The following is a 22040-nucleotide window of genomic DNA, read 5'->3' as shown; positions in this document are numbered from 1 at the left end:
GTCTTTTTGTAACCAAGTCCAACTAAGTTAGTACAAACCTGGTGAAAAAAAATGTGAGCATACGTCAGACATATGTATCATTTCTTCTTTTCTGCTCCTTTTGCAGCACACAAATTATTTTTGGACAGCACGAAAACTTATTGATATAGCACACAAAATTTTAAAGTATAGCACATATCACACAAAGTTTTGTTGCGAATGTATTTTGTTAGTTCGGTGAGTCACTTCTAGGTATATAGTCCTCCAAAAATTTATGTGTTACGTACCAAGAATTGTGTTGTATACCAAAATTTATGTGTTGTGCGTATTTCATTGGTATAGTATACAAATTTTTGCATATAACATATAAATATTTGCATATAGTATACAAATTTTTGCACATAATATAGAAAGTTTTACACATAGCACACAATTTGCTGAAAATGTATTTTGTTTGTTGGGTGAGTCAATATTCTGAATATATAGTTTGCCAAAAATTTGTATGCTGCACATCAAAATTTATGTACTTTGTATCAAGATTTTTGTATTGTACACCAAAATTTATGTGTTGTGCATATTTCATTGGTTGGTTATCAATATTTTAGACATGTAGTCGTAAAAAATTTTAGTGTTGTACACTAAAATTTGTGTGCAATGCACCAAAACTTATGTGTTATGCATCAAATTTATGTGCTATGATTTTCTTAACATTTATAGGAGAAGAAGAAGATGAAGACGACAAGGACGATGATAATGGATGATGAGAAAAATAAAGAAGAAGAAATTAAACAACAACAACATCAACAACAATATCAAGAAGAAGAAGAAAAAGAAGAAGAAGAAGAGTGGTGGCAGCAGCGACGACGACAACGACGTCGAAGAAAGAAGTGCACAAAAGAAGAAGAAGATGATGACGACGATAATTACGAAAGAGGTGAAAGAAGAGAAAGAAGTGCTCATGTATAAAGAGAAGAAGCACGCGGATTTGGTTAAAAATTTGGTTCAAAAATACTTTTTTTCCCCAAAGATAAAGGTATTTATTTATTGAATGAAAAAAATACAATGTGGTCTATTTTTGGGACATAGACAAAAGCAAGAGAGTTTTTCAAATGTTCACTAAACATGAAGAAAGAGAATAAAACTTGAAGAAGAGAGAATAAATCTAAGAAGGGAAAGTAAGTATAGATCTAGACATATAGTTATTGGGGTTCATTTCATTCATAGGCTTGAGGCAAAACTCTAACGTCGATTTTGTGGTCACCAACTCTCGTTCAAAGATGAAGTTATTTCTTGCCCTCCAAATCTCCCAACACAGGGTCACTACCAACGCAAGCTACAACAACCCATCCTGACGATTCTTGAAGAACTCCATTCTCTCTTTGACTGGGAAGACCAGAAGAAAGGTGAGCTGTTATCATTAAAAGTCATTGAAATGGGACTTTTATTCCATACATCTTTAACCTTTTCACACATGAATAAGTAGTGACTGAGTGATTCTGTTCCTTGTTGACAACGGCGACAAATTGGGGATACAAATGGGAGATGCTAGTGTAACAAATTAAGTACTGTGAGTTTTTCGTGCATGCATCTCCAGAGAAAAATCTTCAGTTTTGATAAGAGGGAAAGCTTCCATATTTGACATGAAATCTCTTTACATTGCATATTCACTAGGCAAAATTCTATTGAGGGGTGCTTGAAATGATATGCTACTTGATAACTAGAGTTAACTTCATATTTTTTACTTCTGGTTGCATTCCACTGGAGTTTATCTTCTTCCTATGATATTTTGACAGCAAGGATTTTCTAACTAATTTCAGGTGAGAATAGTTGAATGATTAGATGCTGATTCCACCTTCCCTTGGATAACATTAAGTCTTTAACCTAAACAATGTTGTGTCTCTAAAGTTCTATGGCCGTAGATGGAGGAATAAAAACTAGGTGATTGGGAGGGAGTCAAGGATCAAAGAGGATTTGGATGTAATTGCCATTGCCTACTTGCCATAAGTTGCTTTTCTAGCACAGAACGACCTCCCAAAATATTTTACCATCCCCAAGAAGGTAAGGTTCTTATCTCTGCTGTCATAATAGTATTATACTTGAAGTATTTTTCTTTGAAAATTTTGGTTATAAGAGAGTCTGGTTGAGTAGCTACTTTCTAACATTATTTAGCAAGTAATGTCAGATGTTGAGCCTGTAAATCTTTGAACCCCAACCCTTCTTCTTTCTGGTCTAGTCATTATGTCCTAGCTCACCCAGGCCATTTTTCTCTTTATGCTTTTCTGACCCCACCAAAATTGAGAGAGTATTCCATGAATCTCTCTGATAAGGGAATCTGGGAACCTAAAGCAAGACAGGAAATATATGGGGATCGCTTTTTCAACTGCTTTTAGTAGAACATATCTCCCTACTGATAAAAAGAGTCTTCTCTTCCAACCTTGTACGTTCTTTCTTACCTTCTCTTTAATAGCACTATATATTTATCTTGGGCCCCTATATCATGAATATTCAGTCTTTCGGCCATGGACAACCAAGTCTCCATAGGTATATTATTGCTGAAAAACAAAGATGATTTGTCCAAGTTTGCTCGTTGCCCACTCACATTCTCGTAATTAAGCAATAGCTCCAAGATCTTGTCACAACTCTCCTCATTAGTCTTACGAAAGAGAATTGAGTCATCTGTAAAGAGAAAATGGTTTACTGCTGGACACCTACGATTAATTTGAATACCTGAGATAATACTGTTTTGTTTTGCATTGTTTAGTAGAAAGAAAAATTCCTTTTGCACAAAATAGAAAAAGGTAGGGGGATAAAAGATCACCTTGATGAATAACTCTAATTGGCTTGAAAAAGCCATATGGTTGTCCTTCAACAATGGCAACCTAAGAAACAGATGTCACCACCTCTTATATCCAGCCAATCCATCTGGAAGCAAAACCAAACTTCTCTAGTAAAAACCATAGGAATTTTCACTCAAATCATAGGCTTTGCTCATATCAAGCTTCAAAGCCATCTCATGTACCAAACCTGTCTTCTTTGTCTTCAAATAGTGCATGCATTCATAGGTTATAAGAATGTTGTCTGAAATTAGTCAGCCTTTTACAAAAGCACTATGAGTTTGACTATTCAAAGAATTCATGATATTCTGGTGGAGTCGACCAACCAATACTTTAGAAATGAATTTATAGACTACAGAAGATAGGCTAATAGGTCTAACGTGAGATATAACTTTTGCATTCGGAATCTTTGGGATTAGGCAAATATGAGTATGATTTAAACCTTTTAGCATTTCACCACTAACAAAGAAAACTCCGAATCATCTTAAAAACATCTATCACCACAATGTCCAAATAGAATTGAAAGAATTTAGAAGTGAAACCATCATCACCTAGGACATTCTAAGGGTGGACACTAAAAATCACCCATTTAATCTCCTCCATGGAAATAGGACGCAATACTTTACAGTTCATGACAGGAGTAACTTTAGCACCAAAATCAGCGAATAGAAATGTTGGATCAGCATTATTACTTGAAGTCAATATCTCCTGAAAATATTCCTCAACAACCGTAACAATTTCTCTGTGAGTGGTGGCATATCCTCTATCATTCTTTTCCAATTTTCATGTTTTATTTTTGCGAATTCGGGATTGGCAAGATTGATGGAAGAATTTTACGTTTTTGTCACTCTCTTTCATCCATTTGACCATTGATTTACCTTTGCAATAGCTTTCTTCCTTGGAGTAGGCTTCTTCAAGTTCCCTTTCCAAATTATTCAATTGTTTTCCGCCATTAACACTTACCTCTCTGATAGCCTCAATGCTATTAAGAAGATCATCAATATCCTTTTTAGAGTTGAACTTGGATGATTGTTGTCATTGTACTAATTTATGTCGACACATTTTTATTTTCTGTACAAGAACAAACATCACCCGAGCCTTCATATTTAGATTCCCAAGCATCTATAATAATATTCCGAATTTTCTCCATTCCACACTAACGCTCTTGAAACTTAAATCTTCTCTTGGATTTCTTCATATGCGGATTTGTATCCAAGAGGAGAGACACATGTTTAGATTCATTTTCTGACAATCTAATCATTGAAGCAGTAGGATAATTATTCAACCAGCCCTCTGATACAAGCATTTTGTCTAGCCTCCTAGCAATATGATCCTAACCACTTCTTTTGTTCGACCATGTGAATGGCCTTCCCACTATGTCTAAATTCATCAAAGCATTTTCATATATGAAGTTGGTAAATTCAGAAATAACAGTCCAGGAAGCTCCCCTCCCATCTTCTTTTCTTGGTTAACAATGGCATTAAAATCACAAAATTATTTTTTTGGGTAGTTGTTGCATGATTACTATTAACTCTTTGAACTAGTTATGCCTCTCGTTATTCGAGCAGCTTAAATGAACCTCCCCCCCCCCCCACCAACCCCCAACTAGTATTAATAGAAGCATCAGTTATCTTTGCAGCCATAAAATAATTTCCAGTAGCAACTACTTCAACGCCTACATCTTTTCCAAGTGAGTGTCATTCCTCCCACCATTTTAATTAGATCAATGATCTTCTAATCCATAAATTTGTAACTTCTCAACTTCTTTTCCACTACATGAGATTGATTTTTAGTTTCACAAATAAACACAATCTCGAGAGAGTGGAATTGACAATTTTTTTTAAGATTCTGGACTATCAAGGGTCTCTCAAAACCCTGATAGTTCTAGCTCAACAGTTTCATGGGGCTTTGGCTGCCACTTGTCAGCTGACACGCTCCACCCTATTCTCAGTTGATAGCTCTTCATATAGACACACCTTCTTTAAGCTTTTCTCATTTTCCTTTCCACTATTGCTTCTTTTCATACCAACATAAGTCTTCTTATAATGGTCACTTTGTCTTGCTAGGTGCTTTAGTTTTACATTCTTTGTTTTGCTTGCTAATATGTTTTCTAACGTAGCCACAAATTCTTCAGTGTTTATTGGAATATGTATTTCCTGCAATATTTTTGACAATTCCTCTCCCAAATTATTATTATCAATATCCACTAATCTGCCTTTATTCTTCTTAAAATTAGTGCTATTTTCCATTAATTATTTAGGGACTAGTTGTTAGTTCCTATAATCAACACTCAAGCTCGAAAAGCTCTCTAGAAGCCACATAGGCACTGGTTTCTTCCTTGGTTGGGCTGAGGAATAGCTATTAGCTAGCAGGTCTTGGTGTCTTTGAATTAGCGTCTTCCTGCCTCACAACTCACTTTTCGACCTGATCTGCCTTGACCTAATCCCTTATGCTCTCCTGTTTGATTTGCTCTTTATATGTATCCTCCAAGAATAATTGACAATTTCTTGTCTCATGCCCAAGAAATGCATAATAATTGCACAAAATACCAATATGTTCATACTCAATCTTATCTCCAATGACTATTGACTCGGTCCTACCAATTTCATGCTATCTCTCACCTTTTTCTCCGCATCTAGATCCACCCTAACCTTGATAATCCAGATTCTTTACCTTTGACCACAAAAAAATCAATGTCACTTATGAATCCTAGTTTATTTCCTAATTTGTGACTAACTTCAGGGTTTGAATTGTTCAGGTAAACCCAAAGAGTTTGACCCAAACATGAATTGTGGAGATCCTTCCCTCCCTTGAATTCTCAACCTTCCCCTATTGTTTAACATGTAGGATGTAATTCTTGAAGATTTAAGGGGAGAATCTTTCAAATCTTAGCATATCCATTTTTTCTCAAATAAAAATTGAAATTAATTGTTACCTTTATTCACTACTCTGAATCCTTCAAGTTTGCCTCAAATAGCATACATTGCTCTTTCCATTGTGCTAATTGAGAAGGACCTATCCACAAAAATTAGCACTAATAAGCTCTTCGTACATGCTTGGACTCTTTCTGAGATGTCTTCTTTTGCAAGATAAATGATCTCTTCCTCCTCACTCTCCCGCTCATGATTAGAACGCTCATGATCAAATTTGAAATCATCCATATTTGTATGTTGATATGAATTCTGAGTGTAGAAATTGTGTTTGATTTATTTGTGTGGTGTGGGAATCCTAATGGACACTAAACCAAAATCCTAGCAGAACATTAGAAACCCTAATGGGAACTATGTATAGTGCTTAGTTATGGTTCAAAAATTACTTGGACATCTAGTATCTATATTTGTTATATAAAAACTGATACCAATTTTTTTTTCATTGAGTTTAAATTATGTTTATTTTCCCTAGTGATGTCACGTCATTAATTTTGATTACCTGACAAAACTTAGAAATTAACCACTTAACTTTTAGAAAAATATTTAAAAAAATAAAAACTAAAACAATAACTCCCATAATTAATTAAGTTATTACATATTATTTTTCAATAGAAATATAAAGTATTAATTAAATGTAATAAACATATACATTAAAAGTGTCATAATAATAATATCAATTAATCTTCACATACAAGCCTTTTCACTATACAAGTCTTACAACTCCTCAATATCCCTTATCCCTAAAACGCGCCTCTTATGACACGTATATTTCACGTGCCTCTTTAACAGATTTTTTAATCAATCAATGTGCGAATATATAACTTCCTTCTTCGAAAGGACTTCGTTTCCTTTTTCGAATTTCTTCTGTATTTTCTTGCCTTCTCTCTTCGATTTTTTTCGTGCATTTCTCTTTGCCTTCTCCTTCGTCGTTTACGTAAGTTTTCTCTCTCTGTTCTCTTTCTTTATTTTTCTCGCTTTCCATTGTTTCTGAAATCAAGCTATTGAAATTGTTTTGAAGATAATAGATGATTCAACTTCAGATTATCAGCTGAACCAGAGCGAAGTGGATTTTGAATTTGAATCCAATGAAATTCTTGAGGTGTGGTTTAATTCTAGTTAATAATTGAATCTGAATTTGAATCCAGTTAGTAGTTTATGATTGTGTAGCTGAATAATGTGTGAACCTTGCTTGTGAAATTTGTTGTTCATTGTTCCTTGATTGAATTGAATCTAATGTACTAGTTCTAATGAATTTTCTACATTTTATATCAGATGTTTGGGTGTAAATCAGGAATATTTGGATGTATTTTAGGAAAGTTTTGGTGTATTTATAGTTTATGACTTTTCATCTCATTGAGGGTGAATTGTCTTATTCTTTTAGTTGAATTGTTTTAGTTTTTGTTTAATGATGATTCATGAATCTAATTTTTGTTATTTTTTATGATGGTTTTATAGTATGGTGTATTTTGCAGCCCCTCTGTGGTGTTTATAAGCATTTTGTTCTCCACATACAAGTGTTTTTCTCATACAAGTCTTCTCCTCCTTTTATTGTTTTGAATCCAATCAAGTGGATGAGGTGTGGTTTAATTTAGAAGAAAAAAATGTAGCATTAGAGGAAATATTTTTCTATATTTGCAATAAATTTGGATGTAACACGAAGAATATTTGGGTGTATTTTTATTCTGATAAGTTCTGCATAATTCAAAATTATTCCTCTTCCTCCTCCTCATCTTCTGTTGCTTCTTTTTTTCATCATCATCACCATCTTCTTCTTCTTTTTTCTTTTATTCATCTTTTCTTTTTTATTTTACATTCTCAAGTTTCTTCTTATTTTACTCTCTTAACAAGAATAAAAACAAAAAAATCAAACAAAGAAGAAGAAGAAACACATAATGCTGCAAAATTACTTGGAAGATGATGAACTTACATTCATTTCATTAAAAGAAAAAAAGAAGAAAAAAATGCAGTATTAGAGGAAATATTTTTTTGTATTTGCATCAAATTGGGGTGTAACACGAAGATATTTGAGTGTATCACGAAGATATTTGGGTTATTTTTAAGAATTTCGGGTATATTTTTATTCTAATAAGTTCTGCATAATTCAAAACTCTTCCTCTTCTTCCTCTTCATCTTCTGCTGCTTCTTTTTTTTATCATCATCATCATCTTCTTTTTCTTTTTACTTTTATTCATCTTTTCTTTTTTGTTTTACCTTCTCAAATTTCTTCTTGTTTTACTCTCTTAATAAGAATAAAAATAAAAAAATCAAACAAAGAAAAAGAAGAAATACATAATGTTGTAAAATTACTTGGAAGATGATGAACTTACATTCATTTAACTAAAATATTTTTCTTTTATTCATCTTTTTTTTTTGTTTTACCTTCTCAAGTTTTTTCTTGTTTTACTCTCTTAACAAGAATAAAATTAAAAAAAATCAAACAAAGAAGAAGAAGAAATACATGATGCTGTAAAATTACTTAGAAGATGATGAATTTACATTCATTTAACTAAAAGAAATAAAGAAATAAGGAAAAAAAGAAGAAAAAAATGCAGCATTAGAGAAAATATTTTTCTGTATTTGTAACAAATTTGGGTGTAACACGAAGATATTTGGGTGTAACACAAAGATATTTGGGTGTATTTTTAATTATTTTTTGTGTGTTTTTATTCTGAGAAGTTCTGCATAATTCAAAACTCTTCCTCTTCCTCCTCCTCATCTTCTACTGCTTCTTCTTCTTCATCTTCTTATTTCGTTTTCTTATAATTCTTCTTGGGAGAAAAAATTAAATAAAAAAGAACAAAAATATATAATGTTGCAAAATCAATAAAAAAAAGAGGAGAGAAATAAAAGGCAGCAACAACAACAGTAAAAGAAAAACGGCGATGAAGATGAAACACGTGAAGAAAAAGGAGGAGAAACGCAAAGAAGAAGGAGAAGAAGAAGGAAGAGGAGGAGGAAGAAGAGAAACGCGAAACGCACTATGAAAACTGTTGAGTAGCGCGCGTGTTAACACGCTCTTATAGATGAGCGTGCTTTTTGTTGGGCTTTACCCAACTTGTATCACTTGTAAGCCAAAAAGGTTTGTATGTGTAGATTGTAACAAATTTTAAACTACAAAATATTCAAATTTCATAATATTTGACCTATTTATATATCATACATAAGACTCTTATTACTATTTCTTCATTTCACTAATTCGCAGTTCGTCTATGAAAAATATTTACACTAATAAATGAAGAGGAGCCTATCTACTTAGAATAATTATATTACATGATTAGGTACAAAATAAAAATATTTATTACATTTTAAAAACAAATTTATGAAAAAACATTATTATTATTTTTAATATTTATACTTTTTTTATTATTTTGTAATACTTTACATATAATTATATTTTAAGATTCTTATAATTATATTTATTTCAATATGCTATTGGTTATTATTTTTGTAATAACTAAATAAATTAGATAATAATTTTATTTACTAATTTTTAACTATGCTTTACTAACACCACAAGAAATAGCTCTTTATATAATTGTAAGAAAAAATATGATGAATTTTTTTTAATAATTTTATTTATTAATTTTTAACTATGATTTACTAATACTGTAAGGAACACTTTTTCATATAATTGTAAAAAAAGAATACGATGAATAAATTCAAACATTTGTTACAAAAAGAAAAAGTCTATACTAAAATTTTGAAAATAGAAAATGCAAATAATTTATATAGACCAATTTTTTTGTTGCCTATGATATCTTCTAACCCGATGAATTTCTGCATGCACAAAGTGAGATTCGAAGTTCTGACATTTGTTTAAGCGGATGAGAGAGTTGAACAATCGACTAACCTAAGTTAGTTTATGGTACAATAAAAGTATAATTTTTTACTCACAGTAGTTGGGAATAAAATCAAAGAATCAATTTTGATTATTTTCCAATACTATTTTGAATTTGTATCACTTGAGATATTGTCTGATATAGGTTAGAAAAAGATTAACAGGTATTTTTACTTTATGCTATTTGAATTTTATATATATATTTACCCGTAATAACATTACGGGAATATACATTTTTTAAAATTACAATCCACTTTATTCTGATAGTATAGATTATGTACGGTACGAAAGATTTATAAAATCAAATTACTTTAAAAAAAAAGTCATAGGTTGACAAAAGTCTCTGACTAAGAAGACCAAGGTATCTATAGATAAAAAATCAAATAATAAGATTTTTAGTTATTATTTTATATGAAAATGTCTAATTTTTTATTAACAATTAATTTTAATATTCGTTATCTAAAATTTGAAACAATTTAACGTGTATACTTTTATATTTAATTAGGTGTTAAGTCTATTGCACAAATAGAAATAATTAATTTTTATACCTGTTATTTAAAAATAATATTTTTTCTCTCTTTGTATATAAAAATATAATTAGATATTAGCACAAAAAATTATATTGATAGTTATAAAATTAATTCAAAACTATTTTTTTTAAAACAATTGAATTTTGATTCTAACTTTTAATTATAACATTAGTATTCTCTCCAAATTATATGTAATAAATATTTGAAAGAAGAGAAATAAAAATATAGATTAGAAAGATAAGTGGTAAATATTTAAAACTAAAAAAATATGTATATAATAATAATAATAATTTTTATTTGAATTATATTATTTTGTTAATTTTGTTTTCTATAAAACAGAAAGGTAGAAAAAATAGAGAATGAAAGAAAAGAGAGAGAAAGATAAAGATGAAGAATGAGAGTGAGAGTGAGAGTTTGTTAATTTTGGAAGAAAATTTTTTTTAATTGTAATAGAAAAATATCGGATTACATATTTTGATTTGTCAAAATTACTAATATAAAATATAAATTATATATAGAGTAAAAATGGTAGAGGGAAATAGAAAAATAGGGAGAGGTAGATGAGATAATTTAGGAAGGGAGTTTATTGATTTTGGAAAAAATATTTTCGCTCAATTTTAATAAGAGAGTGTCGTGTGACACATTTGATTATTAAATTAGATAGTAATATATGATACATAATATAGGTATATTTCAATTTCAATTTTAATATTTGAATTTTAATTTTAATGCAATTAAAGAATGTCATATTGCACATTTTAATTGTTAAATTAGTAATTAGTCATTGATATTAAATATTAATAATAATATATAAAATAGATAGAGTGGTTGAAGGAATAAGAGGGATACAGAAAGAAAGAGGGAGAAGGGGAGAACTTTTTAATTTTGGAGGGAAAGATTTGATTTCAATTGCAATGAGAGAGTGACATATGGCACATTTTGGTTGTAAAATTGGTATGGAGGAAGGGAGAACTCTTTAATTTTGGAGGGAAAGATTTAATTTCAATTGTAATGAGGGAGTCATATGTGGTACATTTTGGTTGGAAAATTAGTATAGAGAAGGGAAGAATTCCTTAATTTTGGAGAGAAAGATTTAATTCCAATTACAATGAGTGTGTGGCATGTGGCACATTTTTGTTGTAAAATTAAAATATATATATATATATATATATATATATATATATATATATATATATTCTAAAAATTTTTATTCTTACTATTATAGATGTTATTGAAAAACTGTATATACCAGAAGAAGAATAAATAGATGTAAAAAAAAAACCTACAAAAAATACTAAAAATAAATTTTTTGTAGTACAACATAAACAATTATTACAGCTTTAAATTATAAAAATTTTTATCAAATTTTATCCAATTATACTTATCATACAAAATTTTACCAAATTATAAATTACTAACTCATGCTATTTTATAGAAAAGTAAGAAAATTGTTGAGCACAACTGCCTTAGATCTGATGACACTCCATGACAGCAATGACGCTAAAGTATCATTCCAATTAAAAAATTTATACAACCTCACACTTATATTTGAAGTCAAAATAAACGATTTTAATTTTAAAGAAAGCACTCAACAATACAATATTAATAAGACATTACTCATATTACAACAAATAAAACATGTAATACTACAAAAATTTTAATTATTCAAAATCGTATTTATATTGCTCATTTATATTCTTAATTAATTATAAGAACCAACTTCACTAACATTAATATAATCAGACCTAGATGATATATAAAGATAAAAAAAATAATAAAAAATGCATATAAGTCATGAATTTAAAAAAAATCGCGTCTTCACAATGATAGAAAAAAAAAAGAAACAACTCATACAATAGCCGGAAAAAAAAAAAAAGACAAACACCACATAAAAAGATTAAATTTATCAATTAAAATAAATGTGAAAATAAAAACAACAAATGAAGATGTAGTTTTATACAACTTCAATATAAAAAACTTTTATATTAAAAATATTTTAAATAAAAAACACATCAAATTTAATATTAGTTTGTATATATTTTAATTAATTTTTAAACAATATAATACTTATTAAAATATATTATATACTATCACTAATTTACCATTTTACGTATCGCACGGGTCTCAGTCTAATTTCTCTTAAAATTTAGACCACTCTTGGTATTTTTCTTACTATTGTTTTAAATAATAAAAGTTATATATACATTATCATTTTTGAAGAAAAAAAAAGTTACATATATAACATGTTTTATTAGTAGAGGATAATCTTCTATGACTCTCCTTGCATTTCTGTGTTAAGCGTTGTGGAAGACGAGAAATTTGGAAGTCTTCAAGGTTAAAAACTGGCAGCAACAATAATCGTGAAAATAACAAAGAAACTCAAACAAAAAACATCTTCTATTTGTTCTCTTTTTACTAGTATTTAGTATTTACCAAAACGAAAAATCTTCTTTTTCTTTTGCTTTTATTTCTATAATAGACAATATATTTTTTTTTTACAAAACAATATAATTACATATCTTTAGAGGAAAAAAATATATGCAACATGCCTTATATAAGTAAAAAATATTCTCTTCCTATTTACTTCTATATCTGGTAAAACAATATTCCCTTACTATAAATATATAACTCTTCAATTTGTTTTTCCCTTCCTTTTGATAACTATACTTTCTTTTTTTTTTCTTGGTATATAACTAATACTTTCTTAATTCCTACCAAAATAGCACCAAACACACTCTCTAGACTATAGACTAAATAGTTGATGATTTGCTTTGTACCTGACTTAATTTGCATTCTTCACTATGAATTTGACACAACACCAATCATTCAAGGTTTAATAATTTTCCTTGTGGAAAACAAATCTTGTTGTGGTTTTGGTGGAAAATTTGGTGCACAACTTCTTCAACTCCCTTGCCAAATTAGATGAGCCACAATAGAAAACCCCTGTAACAGAAAATCTCACATTAGTAACAGCATTAGTTGGGGCAAAATATATAATATATGGATTTCAATTATTAAACCTTCCTTAATTTTATCTACATATATGACAATAATCAATGTGATGAATGGTATTATAAGTAGAATTTAACTAACTTGTGCCCCGGTATATTTTAAAAATCTATTATATATTTTATTATATATTTCTAATTTTACAACTAAAATATGTCACATATCACTCTTTCATTACAATTAGAATCAAATCTTTTCTTCTAAAATTAAAGAATTCTCCCTTCTTTTTTACCAATTTTACAACTAAAATGCGTCACATGTCATTCCCTCATTGTAATTGAAATTAAATCTTTCCCTAAAAAACTAAAGATTTCTTTCTTCATCCCTACTAATTTTACAACCAAAATGTGTCACATGTCACTCCCTCGTTACAATTGAAATAAAATCTTTCCCTCCAAAATTAAAGAGTTCTCTCATCCTCCCTCTTCGTTTCTCTATCTCTTTCGTTCCTTCAACCACTTTATCTCTTTTATATATCATTATCAATATCAATGACTGATTACTAATTTGACAATCAAAATGTGCAACATGACATTCTTTAATTGTATTAAAATAAAATTGAAATATACTTATGTTATGTATCATATATTACTATCTAATTCAATAACCAAATGTATCACATGACACTCTCTTATTAAAACCGAGAAAAATATTTTTCTCCAAAATTAATAAATTTCCTTCATAAATTATCTCATCTACCTTTCTCCATTTTTCTATTTCTCTCTACTATTTTCACTCTATATATATTTTATATTTTATATTAGTAATTTAACAAATCAAAATATGTCATCCGATATTTTTTATTACAATTAAAATAAATTTTTTCTTCTAAAATTAACAAATTCTCACTCTCATTTTCATTCTTCATCTTTATCTTTCTCTCTCTTTTCTCTCATTTTCTATTTTTTCTACCTTTCCACAAAAAACAAAATTAACAAAATAATATAATTCAAATAAAAAATATTATTATTATATACTTATTTTTTTAATTTTTTATTTAGTTTTAAATTTTTACCGCTTATCTTTCTAATTTATATTTTCATTTCTCTTCTTTCAAATATTTATTATATATAATTTGGAGAGAATACTAATGTTATAATTAAAAGTTAGAATCAATATTTAATTATTTAAAAAAAATTGATTTTGAGTTAATTTTATAACTAGCAATATAATTTTTTACGCTAATATCTAATTATATTTTTATATACATAGAGAGAAAAAATATTATTTTTAAATAATAAGTATAAAAATTAATTATTTTTATTTATGCAACATACTTAACAACTAATTAAATGTAAAATTATACACGTTAAATTATTTCAAAGTTTAGATAACAAAATATTAAAATCAATTACTAATCAAAATTAGACTTTTTTATATAAAAATAATAACTAAAAATCTTATTATTTGATTTTTTTATTTACATAGACATTGGTCTTCTTAGCTAGAGACTTTTGTCAATCTACGACTTTTTTTTTTTGTAAAAGTAGTTTGATTTTATAAATCTTTTATATCATGCATAATTTATACTTTTAGAATGAAGTAGAGCATAATTTAAAAAAAATTATATTCTCGTAATATTATTACGGGTAAAAATATTAGTATAATAATAAATTTTTTAATGTTTTTAATGTATTCAATGCATTGAGCTAATAAGTAAAGAATTTGACTATTTGAGATAGCAAAACCCTAATAAATAGAGAATGAGACAGAGATTCTCACCAATCTTAGCTCCCCTGTGCCTTTGAGCTAATCTAGCAAATATGTTGAACCAATTCGGACGAGCAAAATGAGTGTATATCTGATAAATAATTCAGTGACAAAATTATTCTATAATTCATGTAACAAGATACTAATTTACTCAATACTCAGATATATCTGAGATTTCACTCTTCCTACATTGTTGTTGCTGACATAAATTGCCTATATAACTAAGAAGAAGATGAACTTACTGGGCTCCTGGAAACTAAGTCAGTGCCATTCTTGGCGTGATGCAACTCCTGAATGACACTTAGCAGCGCCGCACGGATATCTCCGGCAGGATATACGGTACTAGTAAGAAAATTGTGCATTTCCACCACCGACTAAAACACAGATTACCAAAAAAATACAAGGATCAGAAAAAGAGTAATGATAGATATATTCATTTTGTATTGTATATGATATTGACTCACACCCTTAAGTGAGAATGTGAGTCATTCCAATTATATGCGAACCCAGTTAGTCAAACATTTTTCAGGAGAATATGGTTTTGTGATATTTTTAAATGGGGTTGTGGTTAGACTTAGACATACCTGATTTCTGTTTGAAGTTGCAATTTGATTCATAACATCTCTAAACCAATCAAGGGAATTTTGCTCTCTTGTGACCCAATAGAGATATGCCTTTTGCGGACACTTTGTTAAGTTGCCGTATTCTCTCACACCACTCTATTTCAAATGCCAAAGTTTTGGTGTTTGTTTAATGGAATAGCTACAGATGTGTAGTAATAAGAAAATAGACAGTAGAATTTATATATATTTTTTTGAAAAAAAAAAAACAAAGCCTACATGAACATGATCATTGTGTGTTGTAGCTGCTACATCTTTGAGGATGCTAATGAAAGGTGTGGCTCCAATACCAAGGCCAATCAGCACCACAATGTCATACTTAACATGATCTTGAGAAGCAGAACCATATGGCCCATCTATGTACACTTTTGGACACACTTCCGATCTTGTTAACACTGCCTGCATTCATATCCCACAACCTTGTTTTTTAGAAATTCAATGCTGTAATTATTTATGAAAATAAATCTTTTTAATTTTTCTCTTAAGTAATGTTGTTAAGTGTGATCTTTTATTATACAATGTCTTTTTTGACACCGACACGTTTTCTCCTGGTCTTTCCTGAAGAGTGTATAGTAAAAAAATCACATTTGACAATATATATACGTGTGCAAAATTTTCAAGTACAGCGGTGTTTTAGTAATTTTTAACCGTTGATCTTAATTATAAAAAATATATATAATTAAGATCAATGTACCGGTATACTTGAAAACTTTCTTATACGTGTACCTCTTGGAATAGGTCGTATATTTGGTAGCTCCAATCTCCAAGAGTTCTAATATGCACACTAAGGTAATCATCTTGTGGTCCTGAAGTTAAGGAAAATGGATGCCTGCAAGTATTGCAAGATTGGAATGGATTAATACTGAATTAAAAATGTAGCAGTGTTTAATGTTGTAGAAATTGAAGTACCATTCAAGGGATGAAATTTGTGGGCACTGAAGGAATATATACATGCCACTTTGGTACTTGAAGCCTTCAGGTTTTTGCATTTTCAGGTACAAAACTTTTCCGGGACACAGACTTACCTGCATGCAAATTATCATAGCTAAATGACATTATAATCCCTTGAAGATTAACTTCATCTGACAAGTTATTTGTACATGAAAAAACCGTTAAAATATTCACTTGACATAAAATAACAAAATTTGAAAGGATAAAAATATCACATTCTATGGTAGCTAATCATGAGATATCTAGTTAAGATGTTAGTCTTGTATTAAACCGTTTAGTGAAATATGGCAATTTATCCAACGATTATCGACTATTAACATAAAAACATCTTTATATGAGTATTCCCCTTTTACTAAACATGCTTCTAAAAAATCAAGACACTTTAGAACTGAATTAATCTTTGAAAGGCATAATGTCATTTTATTTTCATGGGTCGCCTTATCTAAATTGAATATTTTTGGACAAAAATGATGGTTTGCTCAATTTTCAATTATACTTGCAAGAACAAAAATGAAATTGGAAATTTCCAAATTTTGGACGGTTACATAAGAATGATAAAGTTAACAGAGAATTAGTTCAATGTTTCTACTATTGCTAAAAAAGTTGATCAAATACTACCTTGAAGATATCAACTTCATAAGATCCTGACCTTACAGCTCTAAAGATCCTCTCTCCAGTGTATAACAAAACTGGAAAAGCAATGTACATCCAAGTCTGCACGTATAAAAGAAATTATCAGTGAGAAAAAAAAAATAATTTTGTATCAAAATTTGTTGAAAGACAGAAAAGACTAACCGTTTTCTCGGTCCATTTGTTAGTTAGGAACAAGAACATGGAGTGGACAATGAGCAATGCATAGACAATAACAAACAAATGGTGTGAGTACCAAAATGTGTTGTAGCCGGTGACCCTTCTTAGGGACACCGGCAGCGCCGGCGAGCGACGTCTCGGCCACTTTGTTGCAAGTGTGAATGCAATGGCCATTAGAAACACCATGGCTATCCCACTTGCCACCTCTGTTGTGGCCAAAATTTGCAAGTACGTTGGCTGCCGGAACCCGAATCTCGCCGCTATAGTCTGCTGGAAAACCGCCGTGCTCGAGCCGCTGATTCTTGGGAAATCACAGGCAAGGTGTGTACCGCCATGCAAGATCACACCCACCACTATTCCTGCTGCAATAAGCTGCATATAATTTCCAACAACATCATATGTTTAACAAACACAATAAGACTCTGGTTGCTGTTTATATCTATCCGAGATATGAATTACAGTGATACATATTCACTGTTTATTTAGTAAAATAAGAACATATTGACTACAACAACACACAAAATACATGTATTTAGTATTTTGTCAAAAGATTAAGATGCAGATATTACACATAACACGCATATTTTACTAACAATTTTTTCCTTATTAGTAGTAAATTTGTTTTTTATGACAAATTTATTTATGTCTCTTTATTAGTATCTTAATAACAAACAAAATGCATATATTTATGTGTATATATGTGAATTTTGGGATAGTAAACAAACAAACTAGCCTAATATTTGCAATAAGTTTTAAAAATAGTCCTAATGTATAGAGCCTAGACACAAAATGTACCATGTTGTTCAGAGTGGACAATTAATTAACCGAAATGAGGGTGTACCTTGTGGAAGTTAATGTTGTCATTAAAAGGAATGAGATAGTTGATCCTAGGATCCTTGCGGAGCCAAGTGATTGTGTTTCTACAAACAGGGAGGAGAATGAGAGCCATGTTGAGTTTCAACGTTTCAGCTGCACCTTTTGCAGTTGGAAGGCAATAACCCATCACTTGAAATCCTGATCTACGACTGTACTGATAGAATTTCCACCCAAACAGCACAATGCAAGCCATTACCCAAACCAGAACCATCCAAGCGCGCCGCCAGTTCGTTCGGAACAACACTTCCGCCCTTGACATTGTTTCTTGCTCCTCAAGGAACCCATTCTTGTTGCTCTCCACATTATTTTGCTTCTCTGTATCTCCTGCTGCTAATGATTTCTTTGATGGACTTTGGATTAACTTCAACAGACACTCCATTTCAGATATCTAGAAAACAAAAAACAATGCCTAATGAATAATGTGTCTCTTGAATTATCAATATTTAAATCTTGAGTTTAGCTAATACTTGTTCTTAGACACATGTTAATGTTACCAATTAAAAATTTGTATTAAGAAAAATACAAAATTTAGCTCTAAAGTAATCCCGACATTGATTATGTGCATTTAAATAGTTTCCGAGATTCTAATTACATCAATTATGTTTTTGAAATTGTCAAAAGTGCACCACGTTAATCTTTAACCACGTGATGAATCACTTGATTAAAAAGGGGTTCAGAGACTTATATAGTATATTTTTGTCAATCTTAAATATGTAATTAATGTAATTGAAATCTCAGAAACTATTTTTATACATACAATCAATTGGAAAAGTATGAGTAACCAATAACATTTTTGAATAATATATGAACAATGTGAATTAATAAAGTTAAAAGAATAAATTAATTTTAAATTTAATTAGTAGCATTAAATTAGAATGTACTGTATTTTTATTTAATTGGTGATTGTTTATGTTGTTCAATATGGTCATTGTTTACCTAACACTCCCCCAATTAATTTCAAAAACTACTTTGGAGCTTAACTCGCATTTATTATTTAATTTATTTATTTTGTAAAAACTTAAAATCTTCTACTAAATGTACTTTGAAAATACATGTTAACTAAACTCTTAAAAAGACACAAAGCTAGCTAAACCTTTAAAATTTTAAGAGTTAAACATGTGATTTTTATTTGATTAAAATTAGTACCTGAATGTAGCCTTTGTTTTGGAGGTCAAGTGATTCCATAATTAAAGCTGCAGAGTTCTCGGCTTCTTCTTGTGTCACGGATAACTTATTTATAGATGCAGCCAATACAATTGTCTACACAAGCGCCAAAATTATTAGTCAAAAATACAAAGAACATGCCCATGCTTACCAAAACCAATTAACTGTTTTTTACACACCTACTATATTTAACTAATCATACACTTGTCCCGGTAGGACTAGGTGCCATAAATCTAACATCAACATTCAGAACATGACAAATAATAACATGATTTTTTTTCAATCATCTTAAGATTAATTATTAATTAACCTGTTTTACATCTGTCTTGGTAATTCTTCCATCATTGTTTCTGTTACACCTATAGTAAAAGAAAAAATTACAGTCAACAGTAAAATAAACTTGTTAAGGTGCGGCAAAAATGCTATGTGTATACTAAATTCAGTTACTAAAATCAGTCATTATATATTTGTGTATAAATACATATATTATTTAACTTATTTTCAATATATATTTTGTATTTTAACATATATTTTATATTGACGACTGATTTTAATAGCTAGTTTTTAGTATAGTTGAAGATACGAATATGATAATTTAGTGTAAATTTTTTACATGTAAAAAAAAAATCGCATTCTTGAATCAAAAGAATCATCTTTAATCCGAAGCCAGAAACGGTACAAATCAGTTTTAGTGATGTTGAATTTCCAATCCTTTCCTCCTCTTAATGCTCTTAGCAATTCATTGGCAAATTCTGGTGAAGACTGCATCCCTATTGAAAAATGAACAATAACAATAATGATTGGCAAAAGAATCAATGAGACAAACAACTTTCAAAATCAGATTAAGTTGGTTTAAATAAAAGCATTACCTTTAAATTAAAACAAACCCAAGTGGAGGATTCAAAATAAAATAAATGTTAAACATTGATAACTGAATCGAATTAATGAACAAGTAATTGATTATACAAACTGTGTTGTAATGTAAGACATTGTAGCATATGCGAAGAACGTGGCTAAGGTGGCTAACTACTATGCTTTGCTTACCCTATGATTCTTGTGTGTTAGTTGATTGGTACTATAAGGCAAACAAAAGCAGCCACCGAAATTTAAGGCACACAAAACGGTGTCGTTTCGTAAGAATCATGCATCCCATAATAATTTTTATGATTAAAGATAATGAAAACAACTCAATAAAGTGGTTAATGAAATATTATAAATTACACATAATAATAAAAAGAAATGTTTGACTTTCTGTTTCTTATAAAAAAAATATCTATGCGAATATTTTTTTTTATATTAAGTGTCTTGTTCTCATATTTATCTTATGATAGTAAAGTAACAAGTAGATTAAAAATTTATTTGTTTAAAACACTAAATAACTTTTTTGTTCATATTAAAAAAATTAGTTTCATCTGTTAACATTTAAAAATGATTTATTTTTGTCTCTGATATTATTTATTTTATTAAATACTAATGTAGCAAAATGTAAAATATTAATATTTGATAGAATTGTACATTTGTACTACATGCTTATAATCATTTATTATTTTTGACCAATTAATTTGTAATATTTAAAAATATTAATTAAAAATATAATACTATAAACTAAAAATATTGAATCTGCTAGCTATAAATATTAATCAATATAAATTAAAATTATTATTTTTTAATTTTTTCATTTAATATATTATATTAGCATATAATAGAATAAATTAACTATAAAAACTAAAATAAAAGCACTTAAATTTTACCGACAAAATTTATAAATATTTAAAAATAAAAAAAATAGTTAAACCAAAACAATTTTTCTCACCAATGCAGAAGGCAAAGTTGGACCATTCTACAACCGGTTCAGGGCTGGTTCTGGTCGAGGAAACTTGGTCGAACCGGCTGTTCACATGGTTCCATTGCATCCCACTGTGACCGACAATGCCATCGATGAACACTCTTTTCTGAAGTTCTTGGATTTCTGCCACGTGTGGTGGTCGTAGTTGGTGTTCTTGATGATCTTCATCATCATGAGGAGGAACATTATTGGACCCGGTCGGACCCGGGTGGTCGTAGAGGAGGTATTTCTTAAGGGTCCAAGAAGAAGAAGAAGAAGATGATGATGATGAGGTGGAAGAGGAGGGAGTCAATGAAGAAGATGGTGATGCTCTCATGAGAGCAATGAGAGAAGAACGATGATGACTATCATGATTATGATGATGATGAGGAGGAGCTTTTGATTCTACTTGAACATGATGAACATCATCCATTGTTGTTGGGTCTTTTTGAGAAACTCTTTGATGATGTTGTGTCTTAATTAGCTTATTATTTTCATTCGCATTTCCCTAATAATAATAATAATAAGCATTGAGAAAATAATGTATTTTTGTTTCAGAGAAAGAAGGTGAATGATTTCTTTTTTTTTTTTCTTTTATAAGGATCATTACAAAGTCTTCACTTGAATAATAATAATAATAATAATTGCACTCAAAAATTGACCCATGAAAGGGGATAAAGAAAACTATAGCTAGCTAGCTAAATTATGTTGCTACAAATAATGCACGAGCAAATTGGCAATAATTGTATATATTTTTTGTTATTTTATTTATAATTTTTTTTTCCATGTAGGAGTAGTAGTGTAGAATTTTCTTTATTGGAATTGAGTGGTTGAGTAAGGGAAAAGAGAAAGGACAGTAATGGTTTCCAATTTGTCCCAGTGTAAAAGAAAGGATAATAATATTAAATTAATATAATACATTGTATATATATGTGTATGTGTGTTTGGTTTGGTATGGTTGTGT

At 29.5% G+C, this 22040-nt stretch overlaps 1 protein-coding gene across 2 annotated transcripts; it reads right to left on the bottom strand.

The window, feature by feature from the left end:
- Positions 1 to 12689: 12689 nt before the first annotated feature.
- LOC130941082 (respiratory burst oxidase homolog protein A-like) lies at positions 12690 to 21564 on the bottom strand. 2 transcript variants are annotated; one of them, XM_057869472.1, is made up of 14 exons: positions 21065 to 21564; positions 19865 to 20021; positions 19562 to 19610; positions 19234 to 19347; positions 18053 to 18475; positions 17197 to 17583; positions 17020 to 17115; positions 16360 to 16475; positions 16177 to 16279; positions 15670 to 15849; positions 15415 to 15549; positions 15073 to 15204; positions 14843 to 14921; positions 12690 to 13054 (listed from the first exon to the last, which is right to left on the bottom strand). In XM_057869472.1, the coding sequence occupies exons 1-14, from the start codon at positions 21507 to 21509 to the stop codon at positions 12945 to 12947; spliced, it is 2526 nt and encodes an 841-aa protein (XP_057725455.1). In that variant the 5' UTR covers positions 21510 to 21564; the 3' UTR covers positions 12690 to 12944. The 2 variants fall into 2 exon arrangements, 1 of the variants encoding a protein (XP_057725455.1); XR_009070547.1 differs by lacking the exon at positions 12690 to 13054 and having other exon boundaries at positions 14900 to 14921; positions 15415 to 15547.
- Between the last annotated feature and the right edge of the window lie 476 nt (positions 21565 to 22040).

This window comes from Arachis stenosperma, chromosome 1 (genome assembly GCF_014773155.1).
Source record: "Arachis stenosperma cultivar V10309 chromosome 1, arast.V10309.gnm1.PFL2, whole genome shotgun sequence".
Lineage (NCBI taxonomy): Eukaryota > Viridiplantae > Streptophyta > Magnoliopsida > Fabales > Fabaceae > Arachis > Arachis stenosperma.
Note: the sequence above shows the minus strand (reverse complement) of the source record. Positions and strands in the feature narration are given on the sequence as shown.